The following is a 13,799-nucleotide window of genomic DNA, read 5'->3' as shown; positions in this document are numbered from 1 at the left end:
CTGCTGGACTGATTTCCTGGCGGGCAGGAAGAGGGTCACTTGGCTCCCATCAACTTTCATTCTGCCTGCCAACCCGCAGCCCTGGAGATCTGGGCCGTGGAGGAGGCGGGGCCCAGGTGCTGCATGAAATACACCCCCCCAAGTCTCCTTGTCCGGACACGCCGTCCATCATCCCCCACCCTCCCAGAAAACGCTAGGCACTTCCTCACCCACGCAGCCTGGATGCTTGCCTTGAACACCCGATCCCAGCCAGCAGCACACAGATTTCCCCGGTTGGGCCCCGAGGGAGGCTGAGGGCTGAGCTCTCTGTCAGTTCCCTGGCCTGGCCTTTGAGGCAGGTGACTTCCCTGACTCCCGGTGGGAGTCTCCTTTGCCTTGGATGCTTGAGATCTCTGATCACGGATCAGGCTCGGGGATGGTCCCATGTGGGCTTGCGGACCCAAGTACAAGTCCCAGCTCGACTGCAGGTTTGTTGCATGAGCTCGGCCTGGTGCCCCGAGTCTCCCGCTCCTCCACCTTCCTTCCCTGCAAATGGGCACAGCCCCTGCTCTCTGGCCGCTATGAGAAGTGAACGAGGCAGTAGGATGTGTTGAGGAAGAGCCAGACTCTGGGTTTAAAGCCTCGCTCTGCCAGGGGACTCTGGGATAAGGTCTTAGCTTCTCTGGACCTCAGTTTACTCATCCACAAAATAGGTATGACAAGAGCTCCCCCTTATCCGGGGGCTGGGGAGACCAAATGAGGTAACGACTGGGAGGCACCGGCGTGTTTCTCCCCATCTAACCTGGCCAGTGCCAACACGAGAGGTCTCAATTTTGACTCAGGGGTTAGAAGCTGCCCACTGAGGTCACACAGCTGGAGCCTGCCTCTCAGCGACAGCCCTCGTCAGCTGTGTGACCCTGCGTAAATTCTACCTCTTTTTTTTTTTTTTTTTAAAGATTTTATTTATTTATTTGACAGAGAGAGATCACAAGTAGGCAGAGAGGCAGGCAGAGAGAGAAGAAGAAGCAGGCTCCCTGCTGAGCAGAGAGCCTGATGTGGGGCTCGATCCCAGGACCCTGAGATCATGACCTGAGCCGAAAGCAGAGGCTTTAACCCACTGAGCCACCCAGGCGCCCCTAAATTCTACCTCTTCCTTGTGCCTTCCCTATTCATGAGATCAGGAATATTTCCTACCTCCACTGTGAGGACTGAAGCTCAGCAAGGTCAAATGCTGACACACGGTAAGCCCTACTTGTTAATATCATATGACCGTCATTATCTAATTGTCATTAATATTATGAGTATTCCCATGGAGGAGAGGGAAGGAAGCCAACATTTACACGAGCATGATATGCTAGCACTCGCCAGGAATCATCTGGCGAGGATATTCTAGGCCGAGCACCGGACTTCTGCATTCGGTCAGTCAAGGGGGAAGTGAGGTTCCCAGAGGGTGACCCACTTGTGCAAGATCCCACCGGTGGGGAGGGGCGATCAGTCCCAGCTGTGCAACGTCTAGGGCAGGGAGGAAGGACCAACACTTAGTGAAGGCCTGCCACACACCAGGCCTGGGGCTCGGCAGCCCCGGCCCCCTTCAATCTGCACAGGAACCCTGGTTACGGGCACGACTGTCCCCACTGTGCTGACAACACCGTGAGTCTGAGTCTCCGGGAGGAGGCGAGCTGTGTGAACTCTGCAGAGTGGCAGAGCTGGGATTCAAACACGGTTCTGTTGGAATAAGGCTTATGCCGGTGTTTGGGGCATAACCTTCTGCCGACTCCTCTGAGCCAGGGGAAACAAAGTCTTTGTGTCTAGAAAACCCAAGAGAGAGACCCAAACCCTGCGGTCTCCAAGCCCCAGGGCCACACGCCAGCCTCTCCCCGGCTCCCGGGGACAGGGGGGCTTACACGCGTCAAGACAAAGCCACGCAACATCCAGAAGGGTCGTTGTTACCCAGAAATCTTTATTACAAAAATATTTTGCAAGCCAAAAAGTTTAAGTTGCAACTATATACAAAATGGGGCCTGTTTCCTTCCTAGCAGTCTTAAAATAAACTCCCGAAACCACGCTCCTTCTGCAGTGTTGTTTCGACCTCTTCCTTTTCCTGGGGTTCAATACACAAGGTACGGGAATCTCCAGGCTGCCAGGCCGGAGCTAAAGCCGCACAACTTTCTTGGCCTCATTCCCTTACTCCCCTTCCAAAATTCAAAATAAAATAAAATGAAAATGGCACCAAGAAAACATTCTCTTAAGATTCTGTGTGCATGTGTGTGCGCGCACACGCACGCACGCTCAACACATGTGTCTTCTCTGGGCAGAAGCGAGGGAGACTAAGGTTTACAAGCCAACCTTTCGGAATTTGGAAGCGGCCCGAGCCAGGTGGCTGGGCCACTGTGCTCCCAGATGCCGCAGAGAAACTTCGGCTCATCGGGCCAAAACTGCCCACGTGGTCTGCTGGCTCAGCCGATTCCTGGACACCGCCACGTAAAGCGCCAAATCGCTGTCCCCAGAGAACTGGGTCCGAGCTGAGCTCCCTGTGTTCCACGTGTGGAACCTGCTGATGGGCAAGGTGCCTCAGCTTCTCCTTCTGATGGCCTGGGACCCCTGGGGCATCGAGTGGCTGGACCCAGGGGTGCAGGAAAGAAGAACCTCTCAGCTCGCAGAGTCGGTCACTTATACGTGAAGACCAAATAAACAGGGCTTGCCACACGTGCTGGCCCTGGGCTTAGCCAGGCCCCCACTCCCCACCGGAAGGGTGGGGTGGGGGGTGAGGGGTAGTAGGTTACAGCATCTGCCCAACCTCCTGGCTGTCTTGGATTTATTCCAGTTTGATCCTGAAAGTGTTTGAGAGCAGAAATAGAAGATTCCGCTAGCAGGGGTTAGCTTGGAGAGCTGGAAAGGGGGCAGTCACTAATGGGCGGGGAAGTAGCCAGGCATAGCTTCCCTCCCCTGCATGGCATCCAGTGCCCGTGGAACGGCAGGGAGTGGGGGTGGGGTAGGCATCTTTCCTCTCTCCCTCTCGCCCTGTGAAGGACGCAGCCTGGAGAAGTACTGGGCAGGTTTGGGCTTAGCACGCTGGGGGCACGGAAGGCAGCCGTACCGGCCACGTGGCTCGGCTGAGAGCTCGGCCACTTCCGTCCTGGAGAGAGAAGGCTAAGCGTCTCCACAGAGCAGCCACACCGCAACCTTCCTCCCCGTCCTCGGGGCCTGGGTCGTGCAGGAACTCTGCTTCTGCTGTAAGAGGATCCCTCCAGGACCACCAAGCGGTAAACCTTAGATCACACGAGACCCAACAGGGGACTTCAACACATGACAAAGAGCCAAGATAACGTTGCTGTCGTTTTAAGAAAAAAACAAAACGGAACACCACAGATCAAATTTTCTAACACCTCAGTTTCAAGATTGCACATTTCACATTTCTCAATAATTTACAGGCGTCCACAGCGAGATGTTGCTGAGTTAGTGCTAGCTGGAGGAAGCAAGCTCAGGTCTAGAAAGGAGAGGAGGGGCCACGTGTTGCGTCACGGCTGGGATGATGGGTCCTCAAGGAGTCTCGGAGGGCCGCCAGGAGGAGAAGGGTTTTGTTACGCAGTCCTTGGTGGTGGTGGTGGTCCTCGGTGGTTGCATGGGAGTTCCTTGGAGGGTCCTCCCCTCCCCCAGGGCCTCTGCCTCCATCAGTCCAGGGATGGGGAGGCTAGGACGTTGGCAGCAATCTCACCAAGTCTTGGGATGTGGGTCCCCGAGGTTTCTTTTTTTTTTTTTTTTCCCCCAGCTTCTCCATGGATGGGGCGGTTGGATCTAAAGGGAACATTTTCCCCAAGCCCCAGATGGGTGGTGGTGAAAGGAGGTGGGGTTTTCTCCTCCTCACCCTGGAAGATCAGGCTGCAGAACATCAAGGGGGGGTTAGTCAGGGTCTCCAAGACCATGACCAAGACCCACATGTCGTTGGAGACAGGCATGAGGGTTCCTGGATCCCTGGCGGCTCTGGCCAGTTCCCAGATCGGTCCCCCGGCCGGCCCGGCACCATCGGCCTCCATGTGCGGTGATGTTAGGAGGACGGTGGCTGCTCTGGAAATGCTGGAGAGCCAAGTGGGTCGGGGAAACAAGAGCCAGCCTCATCCTGGGGTCCCGGGGCCTGCGCCATCCTGGCCCTCTGGGAACTGGGCTGGCTGTCCCCATCACAGCTGTCCCACATGGGACAGGAAGGCTCGCGAGGACAGACCCTAGAGACGACCACGGTCCCATTCACTTCCTCTGGACCTGGACGCTGGCGTACTCCGAGTAGGACGGCTCGGGCTTGGGGGCTGGCTGCTTGGGGGCCCGGTTGAGGTGGACCATGTCCAGGTCCGCGTAGGTGAGGTTGTCCTCAGGCGCAGGCGCCGGGCCGGGCTGGATGCTGGCATATTCTGTGTGGTTGTTGGGCTCGGCGGCCCGAGGTGCAGGCTTCTTCCCCTTGGGCAGGTTCAAGTCTGCATAGGTGATGTCATTGTTGTCCTGGATCTAAATGTGGTGGAGAGATGTTCATTCTGGGGCTCCCAGCCACTCATCGGCCTGTTGGCACCAAAGGCTGGATGCTTCTGTCTCCCCTTGGGCTCCACTGGCTCAGCCCTGAGTCATGCCCCATTCTTCTCTGGCCCGGGTTACCTACCTCCAGCTCTACCCTTCCAAGCCTGAAGGAGCTTCCTGAACTCAGCCAGCCTGGGCACTTCACAGCCCTGCCTCAGTGTCCCTCCTCCTGAACCTCATCCTGCGTTTCCAGTGCTCCTTCCTCTGCCTGGTGTCCAACCCCTTTCTCCTCGTCATGAAACCTAATCCACCTCACATGTTCCAGCACAAGCAGCGCTTTATCCTAAGACCCTGCCCTCGGCGGGCTCCAGGGCTCCTGCCCTGTGCCTCCTCAACTCATGACGGCACCCATCCCCCACGACAGACTCTGTCTGGGGTTCGGAGTAGATGCCGACCCACAGTGGGTGGACACAGTCATTCACTTACTGGTTTCATCAACACATATTACTATGAATTAGAATGCAGGAACCAAGGCCGGCATTGAAGAAGCCCAATCAGTGTTGAAAGGATGGATGGATGGATGGATGGACGGACAGACAGCAGTTTCAGCCTCACTCAGGGTGAAGCTGAGATCCGGGAGACAGAGGAGAGCAGAGCATGGGAACGAGACCCTGGCGAGCAGATGCACTAAGAGGCCTAGGGTTTGAGTCTCACTTGGGCTTTCTCTAGTTGAGGGACTTCAGGCAATTCACTTAAACTCTTTGGGCCTTGATTTCCCCATCTGTAGAGCAGGGATACAACCATATTTCCAGGGTCCCAGTGAGGATCACATATGATCCCTCAGGTAAAGCTCTTAGGAGAGAGCCTGGCACCTATCAAGTGACACACGTATGTTCGATAAACGTTAGCCATCATCGGCCACCTAGCCAACCCGAGGGTCCCCCACGTGCTCGTCTTGCCATGCACAACAGCTGCCTTCAAATTACTCATCACGCATTACCAGCTCTACTCCCTCCGCGCCCCTGCCCCGACCGTAGAGGCAGAGGGGGCGACGGCAGCCACTGGCTGTCGTCGGTGCACAGTGATGACTGCAGAGCTCAACCTCCGAGGGCTTGGAGGCTCCATGCCGCCGCACGGAGCACCTTCTCTAGGCCCCACTCAGCCCGTTGTTGAATTACTTACCCCATTTTACAAGTGAAGCAACTGAGACCCAGAGAGGTTAAATACTTGGGTCAAAGTCACACAGCTGGAAAGGATCCAAAGTCTGTTGGACTCCAGCTGTGGTCACAGCACCCAGCCCTTGGGGCTGACCGGGTCAGGAGAGCAGGCCGCAGTGTTCAGGGCTAGAAATGCTGCGCTTTTACCAGCCCTGACTCTGAACCACAAATTGTGTCTGAAGCGATGACAACAGCCGGGGAAGTGTCAAGGACAGCTGGTACTCTCTTGCTTTCGGGTTCAGGGCAGGGCCTGTCTCATTTCAAGAGGCGGAGTAGCCCTCTGCCTCCGAGGTCTGACAACATCAGCCAGCAAGAAGCAGGGCTAGGCTTCTCAGAATCAGGCCAACCAAGTTGCCCGCGCCACTGCATCAGCAGTTTTGAGGAGAAAGCGCCAGAAAGGGAGTACGCCCTTGCACGAGGCATTTAGTAAGCAAACCGCGGACAGCGCCCCCTGGAGTTGTACAGTGGGTGTGCTGGGTCAAGGAGACTGTGATTCTCTCCTGGCTGGGGCAGAGGGAGAGTGTGCACAGAGGACGAGGGGGACGTTAGGAATGTCAGGCTCCCTGACTCTCCCCACCACCCCCCAGCCCCTGCCCCGCTCTGGGGAAGGAGTCTTAATTTAGAACAGGAGCTGCAACTCTGGTTGAGGGGAAGGAAATCACACCATCGAGATTCCCAGGAAGGGCATCTCACCAAGGACTGTACCTGGGTTATTTCTCTGGTGTTCTTCTCGGGCTCATGCAACCTAAAAAGGAAAGAGACACACAGATAAAAATATCCTCCCTATCTCAAGTGCTCATGCAAATCGGTAAGAATAACATTTTCGTTCCATTTCCCATATGGGTGGAGCAAGTCACAACAGAAACACAGGGTTTACTAAATGTTTGGACCGAAGGGTCAGTCGTACTGAGAAGGAATTTTAAGCAATGCACATATCTTTCTCCCCCCCCCACCCCCAACCTACATTTTCTGGCAAGGATTTTAAAAAAAGTTAAAATACCGGGTGCTGGGGAAGGTATGGTGAAACAGACACATTCATACATGGCTGGCGGGAAGGGCAAACCCATATAAGCCTGCTGGGAGGCAGCTTGGCAAAATCGAGAGCTTGGAAGGTGTCCTCATCTTTTGACTCATAAGTGTGCATTTTGGGGGGGGATTCAAAATATAGAAAAAGCGTTAGGCACGGAGGCATTTGTCACAGAGCAGGACAGGGAGGGTTTCTATGTTACAGCTTTGCCAACTGGGACTGGTTTAGGAAATTAGGATAGGTTCATGGATAAAGATTTAAAAGGCTTATGAGGTTGTTTTTTTTTTTTTTTTTTTTTTTACAAATGATTACCATAAAATGATAAGTGAAAAGGCAACATTCTCTGTGGTTTGATCTCGATTCTAAAAATGTATGGATAACACGGAAGGAAACATAGTAAAAATGCTAACAGCAGTGGTCTTTCAGAGGATTTTTTTTTCCTCTCTTTTTGTTCCCCTATTTTCTATACGTTCTATATTCTACACATCTAGGTCTTAGCATTAAAAAAAAAAAAGAAAAGAAAAGAAAAGAAAAGGTACAGTGTCCTGGTTAATCAAAGGAGCTGTTCATGTACTTGATTCTGTAATTGGAGGCCGTGGCTTGGCTCACTGCAAGGTCATGGTCAAGGTGGTGAGCACATCAGAGCCACGGTTTTACGGGAGTTGTGTAAGTTCTCAGGCCGGCAACTCTGGGGATGTGAGCCTGGATAATGTCAGAAATGAGCAATGGGGCTTGGCAGCAGGGTTATTAATGGATTTGGCACGAGATCTTGGCTCCGAGAGCAGTTCTGGGACATGACAAGCCCCACGTGGCCACAGAACCCTCCGGGAGCAGGGACACCGGCTGCTAAGGAAGATCACAAAGCTCTATCCACACCCCTTCCAAGGCTCCCCACAGCCTCTGGTTCAAGTAAAACCCATCACCCATCAACCCATCGTAAGCCGTGTGCTCTGGCCCCTGTGGACTGCCCCAGGCCCTTTCACTGCCTGACCTTATTTACCCACATATCCACCCACCGAGTATTTCACAATAGCTACTCAATGAGACATACTTGGCGTCAACAACAGCTTGGAAAGCCTCTCTCAACCACTTTTCCTCTTGGTTAACTTTTGTGCTTTCTTTAAGACTTAACTATGGTGTCACTCTTGGGAGAGCTTCTCTGACAGCGCTGGGTTGGCTGGGCTGCCCTTCCAGGATACCTTCAAGCTTCCTTGATTATTTTCCCGCCTGCCGCCTGCCTGCCATGCTTCGTCAGCACATGGGTAGAGGTGCGTAAAAGTGACTTGGAATGAAGACATTCAAACTGCCCCAGGGCCTTTGCACAGGCAGCTTCTGTTTGCTTCACTGTTTCTTTTTCCTCGGATTCTATTTCAAATAGTCCTTTCTTGGGGAAACCTTCACCAGACTTCAAATTCCATTCTCAGAACACTGGGTTCCTCTCTTTTCAGAGCAATATTGCAGATGAGACGCAATTATCCATTTTGTTGTGTCTCTCTTTTATCTCTGAGAATGGCACTGCTCTTACCCATCCTTGGGCTCAGGCTAAAGAAATGGAAATCATCCCTGATTCTCTTGTCCTCCTTTACAAACCACATTAGCCCATCTCAACGCTTGTGGACTTTGCTTCCAAAATCCTTCTTAAACTCAGCTACTCAAGTCTCCTCCATCACCATCCCAGCTCCCTAGGTTCCTGGAGAGCCTCCTCCCTGGTGTCCTGGCTTCTGTTCCCGCCCCTCGGCATGCCATTCTCCACGTGGAAAAGGTGTAGGTGAGGTCATGTCATTTTCTGCTCAAAACACTTAACCCCTTGTCACCGCACAGTGAAATCCATCTCCGTATCCAGAATGGTACGCCTGTGTGGTCGGTCCCAGCTCAGTGCTCTAGTCTCCCATTTCTTCCCCTCGCCCGCTCCAGCCCAGCTGCCCTGGCCTCCTCCGTGTTCCATGAACTTGTCCAACTGCTCCAGCCTTGAGGTCTTGGCACTGGCTGTTCCCTCTGCCTGGCCCACTCTTGTCCCAGTTATTCCTGAGGTGAGAGCCTTCCTGTCCTTCGGCTACCTTCTGAATGTCTCCTCTGGACACCAGCTTTCCCTGACCGCCCGCTGCAGCCCACACCCTGCTCTGCTCCCTGCCTAGCTCTGTTCCCTGCCTAGCTCTGTTTTATCCAGCCAGCACCTGTATGACATCGTGTATTAACCTCCCACCCAGCTTGTTTGGTGACCTCCCTCCTGATGGATCGTGGGCTCCACACTAGAGCCCTGACACCTGGTAATCGGCTGGGGCACTGTCAGCACACCCTAAGTATTTGTTAAACAAAGAAATGAATGAATGAATGAATGAATGAACATTGAATCAAAAGGGCCACGAGACTAGGTTGAGTGTCTTTTTTTTGCTCTCCTTCGAAACCGCCCAGCTAAAGACCAGGCGCTGAGATGGGCTCAATTCAGATGAATAAATGAAAGAATCAGAGAAGCCCTAAGTATTCCAAGAATAAACGCAGTGAATGTCTGACAAGTGAACAAACGGCCGACCGAATGAACTCCAGTGCCCAATTAAGGGAGCAGAGACCTATTTTTCTCCCATCTGAGCCGGGGAAGGTTACAGACAATGTTCTACAGTTATGTCCCTAACCCGGGGAGTTAGAGACACCCAGTCCTCCACCAGCCCTGAGACCTGAAGGGCCCCCTGAGCTCAAAGTGGCGGCACCCACCCTCAGCTCCCTCCCAAAGGTGCTTTGTTATCCACACCCGCCTGTCCCGGAAAGTGCCTGATCCCAGCCGGCTGCCGGAAGCTGGCCGCTGCATGGGAACCACCATCCCCGCTCACTAGCTAGTGCTTCGGTTTAGGGAGATGAAAGGGAGCAAGCAATCTCACGGCTCCCTCGGTAGATTCACACTGGAAAAATAAAACACAGGCAGAAAATGGTTGGCTTCTCTGGGGAAGAAAAAGTAGGCAGTGGGAGGCACGAGAGCAGTGAGCAGCAGCAACGGGCTCCCGTGGCAGGGAAATCTGGGCTGGAGCCCGAGTTCTGGCGCTTGCCGGTTGTGGGGCCTTGGGAACGTCACACGACTTCTCTGAGCCTCAGTTTCCTCCGCATACACTGTGACAAGAATAACCTTCCAGAACAGGGGTTCTCAAAGTCTGGGTTGGAAGCGGCAGCATCAGCACCACCTGGGAACTTGCTAGAAGCGCAAACCCTGTATCAGAAACTCTGGAGGGGAGAGGGGGAGGCCCCCAGTAATCTGTGTTTTAACAAGACATCCAGGAGATTCTGCTGCACGCTCTGAGTTTGAGAAGCTCTGTTCAATGAACATGGGGCAAGAGTAAATCAGAAGGTTTATGCTATAATTAAAATTACTGTTGGGCCAGTAGAGGAAAAGACAGAGATGGGTTCCCGGGATGCAGAAAGTGCTTGACGGATGGATGTTAGCTGCTGATGCCGTCGTTACTATTACGGACCCTGTCCCTTCCTTTCGGGAACTTATGTCTAATTGGGAAGTTAAGAGACGCAAACAACGACAACGATAAAAACAAAATAAAAAAGAACGATCCTCCCATATCTGCGGCCGGGAAGGCACCGAGGATAGTTTTAGAGATTCGGAAGGGGAAGAGATTGGGGATTGGGGCCACGGTTTGGGGTGGCTTTCTTTCATTCCTCGTGCATTTGTTTCATTCCACAAACCTTAACCGAGCACCTGTTCCGTTCCAGGCACAGTGCCAGGTTCAGCAGAACCTGAGGGAAAGGCTCCCTGCCCCTAACAGGGTTGGTGGTGGGTGTGGGAGGGTTGGGGGGTGGGTTCCAGCCTAGGGCAGGTCCAGAGGCAGCTGGAATACACTGTGGTTGTCAGTGCAGGGGCACCAGGAGAAGTGCCCGGACGGGACCCTGTCCCTGGAGTGTGTGTGTGTGTGTGTGTGTGTGTGTGTAATGTCTTCGCTGAGCCCAGGGGAAGGGCAGGAGACAAGCAGGTGAAAGGAGGGGTGCCCATTTGAGCTCCCGTGTCACACAACTCCAAGGGGCACTGTTGGCAGAGCCCATGGTGACTGCTGCCCCCTGGCAGGGGGGAAACCCTGAGTGGTGCAGGAGCACATCTCAGGGAGAGAGGCCGGCACGTGAGGGCTGGGGGGAGAGTGAGGACATAGCGTGTGGGAGGCTGTGAAGGGCGTGCAGCGTGGCTGAGTCACGGAGTGTGAAGGCTGGGGAGTAGCTGGAAGGGAAACTGTCCAAGTCAGTGGGGGCCAAACCAAGAGGGGCCTGGGGGCCTCAGGGGTGCGGCTGGACACTGTCAAGAGCCATGGGAGCCACTGAAGGTTTCCAGGCAAAGGACAGAAGTCAAGTTTTGGAGTGTCTGGGTGGCTCTCTCGGTTAAACGTCCACCTTTGGCTCAGGTCATGGTCTCAGGGTCCTGGGATCAAGCCCCATACCACCGGGCTCCCTGCTCGGTGGGGAGCCTGCTTCTCCCTCTCTCTGCCTCTCCTCCAACCCCCCTCCGCTCATGCTCTCTCAAATAAATAAATAAAATCTTCAAAAACAACAACAAAAAGAAGACAAGTCTTGCCCTTGGAAAAGAGTGTACTTGGTGTACACACACACACACACACACACACACACACGGCACTCCCACTGCCCCCAACCTGGGGACTGTCCTTGAGTCTGTAATCCATAGACAAGTCCTCTTGACTTTACATGCAGCACCTGCCCCTTCCTCTGCCATCCTACCCCCTCGGTCCAGGCCACCCACACAGGCTTGGACCCCTGTGGCGACCTCCTCTGGGCTTCCGTGCCCCCTCCGTCACCTCCCATAGCTTGCTCCCCACGTGCCGCTCACGGTAGTCCTTTTAAAACACAAGTCAGATCGTCTCCCTCCTATGGCTCCTCGTCTCACTGGGAGTCAAAGCCTGGACCACTGGCCTCCACTCCAGAACCTTAGTTCCTACTCTGCACTTCTGAAATCCACAAAGCTCTTAAAAAAAAAAAAAAAAAAAAGAAAGAAAGAAAGAAAGAAAAAAAAGCGAAAGATCTGCACAACCCATTTGTTAGCAAAACCTGACCTGAACCAACATGAAGCTATTTATGGCTTTTATTTATGGCCCATGCGGGGCGTGTCTGTGCAATTTATCTGTTGTTTCCAGGCAGGTCCATTCAAGTGGTAGATTATGGGGTTCTGGATCTCTCCGCTGGGGGCAAATATCGGGGGCTTTCCTTTAAAAGCTGGGAAGTCTGAATTAGTCACAACCTGGCTGCGTGGCCTTGGGCTGAGACCGTGGACCTGCATCTCCCTGGCCTCATCTCCTGCCCTTCCCGTTCCTTCTGCCCCGGCGCGCAGGCCTCCTCCTCCCGGCCTCCCGCCTTGGCCATGCTCGCTCTTGCCCAGCAGACACATCCCCCTTCACAGCTCCTTGGCTCAGTCCCTGTTCACGTCCTCTCTTCAGCAGAGGCCCCATCTCCTACCTAAGCTAGTCAGTCAATCTCCGTCCCCCTGCTATTTAGCAGACCCTCGGCTGCTGGGTCGGCTGCAGATGGGTTTCTACCATACCTGTCCCGGCATTCCCAGGGCCACCTGCACCCGGGCCCACAACACACACAGAATGACAGAAAGGAAGCTCAAATTTCGCAACTTGGATCAGGGGGCTGCGTGTGGGGATGGCAGCTTTCCGCCACCCTCCGAACGGGACTGGCTGAATGTCTCACTGTCTGCGGACGGCAGACAGGACATCAGAGCCTCCGCATGCCAAAGAAATCCCTTCAAATCCCCTCGCTCTAGACAATTATTAAACACGGCCCTGGCAGAGCCGCTTACACAGGAGAGAAATAGCAAGGCTGCCCTGCATGGGAATGGGGGTTCAGTGGACGTGGATGATGCTTCACAGTTTGGGGGGGCTGTCAACCGACCACCCACCCAATACAGAGCCTCCTCCCCCAGCAGCGCACTTACCTTGTAGAAGAAGTGGAGCCCTTGGCTGAAAGAAAAAAGAAACCCAAACCAGTTATTTAACCTAGAAACACACTGTTCTTATGTAACTTTTCGCAGGTGGGGGAGGGGGGAGTGCAAAGGTTTGCCTCTAGGGAGGTTGTGAGGAATTGTTGAAATCACCTCCTCTGAACCACAGGAATCCCCCATGGCCACTCCAGCGGGATGGTCCAGTATCTTCCATCAGGGGGACCAGTGGTCTGGGCCTTCCCACTTTCCCACCTCTGGGGGTTGCCAAGGTCCGATCCCCAAGCAGCCTTCAGTCCAGGAGGGTCCGACTGCCCTGCGTCTGTCTGGCCTCACTTCCATTTGCCAGATACCTTACCTGAGACCCTGTAGGCGCCTGGGTCCCCGTCAGGACACTTCACTGCTGAGGAACAGATTTTAGCAGAGTGAGAGTTGGGGGAGCGGGTGCAAATCCCATGTCTGCCCCCAACTCCCTCGCTGTTTGACCTTGGCTGGATCACGTGCCCTCTCTGAGCTTGGATTTCAGCTCTCCAGCTCACAGGGCTGGGCTGGACATCCATTTATTTTCATGTCACTATGGTCGCAAAAAAGGATCTTAGGCAGGAAGAAAGGATCCATCTGGTTCAGAGAATTTAAACCTATGATAAGGGGCATCCCACAGAGAAGCTGCTGGGATTTGACCACTAACTGACCCCCCCCATCCCACTGTAAAATTGTAATTAAGAAGCAAACTGTACACCTTTGCAAAAGTCACGCTTTGCCAGGCTAGAGCCTTCCACAGCACAAAAATTCTCCCTGCCAGGTGAGTGCCTGGTGCCTGGACAGGCAGTGGGTTTTTGGGTGAGTGGGTAGCCTTGGGAAGGCTGCATCTCAGCATCCACTGTCTGAATGGAACCTGATGGACTGCAGAGTGCTGGGACACCAATCACCAACCATTTTAGACCAGAGACACTGGGTGGTTCTCTAGGGTCACACAGCTGGTAAGCAGTAGAGCTGAAATCAGGACATTTCATTGCTGGTATTGAGGTAGAGGATGGGCAGACCCCTCCAGGGACCAATGAGGAGTGAAGGGTCATCTCATTAAGGCAGAGATGATGTGCAAAGTGGTTCTCAGACGTGGTCCCTGGAGACGGACCAC

At 53.9% G+C, this 13,799-nt stretch overlaps 1 protein-coding gene across 2 annotated transcripts in view; it reads right to left on the bottom strand.

Moving 5' to 3' along the window:
• Positions 1-1,919: 1,919 nt before the first annotated feature.
• The window catches only part of LOC122916196 (tyrosine-protein phosphatase non-receptor type substrate 1-like), a 37,290-nt gene continuing 25,410 nt past the window's right edge, over positions 1,920-13,799 (bottom strand). For both annotated transcript variants that reach the window (XM_044263326.1, XM_044263327.1), the window contains exons 6-8: positions 12,659-12,683; positions 6,405-6,444; positions 1,920-4,476 (exon numbers count right to left, since the gene is read on the bottom strand). In XM_044263326.1, the coding sequence (XP_044119261.1) occupies positions 4,222-4,476; positions 6,405-6,444; positions 12,659-12,683 (320 nt within the window). In that variant the 3' untranslated portion in view covers positions 1,920-4,221. The remainder of the gene's footprint in view (positions 4,477-6,404; positions 6,445-12,658; positions 12,684-13,799) is intronic.

The sequence above is a fragment of the Neovison vison genome, chromosome 8, assembly GCF_020171115.1.
Source record: "Neovison vison isolate M4711 chromosome 8, ASM_NN_V1, whole genome shotgun sequence".
Classification (NCBI taxonomy): Eukaryota; Metazoa; Chordata; class Mammalia; order Carnivora; family Mustelidae; genus Neogale; species Neogale vison.
This window is presented reverse-complemented; position numbering and strand designations above follow the sequence as displayed.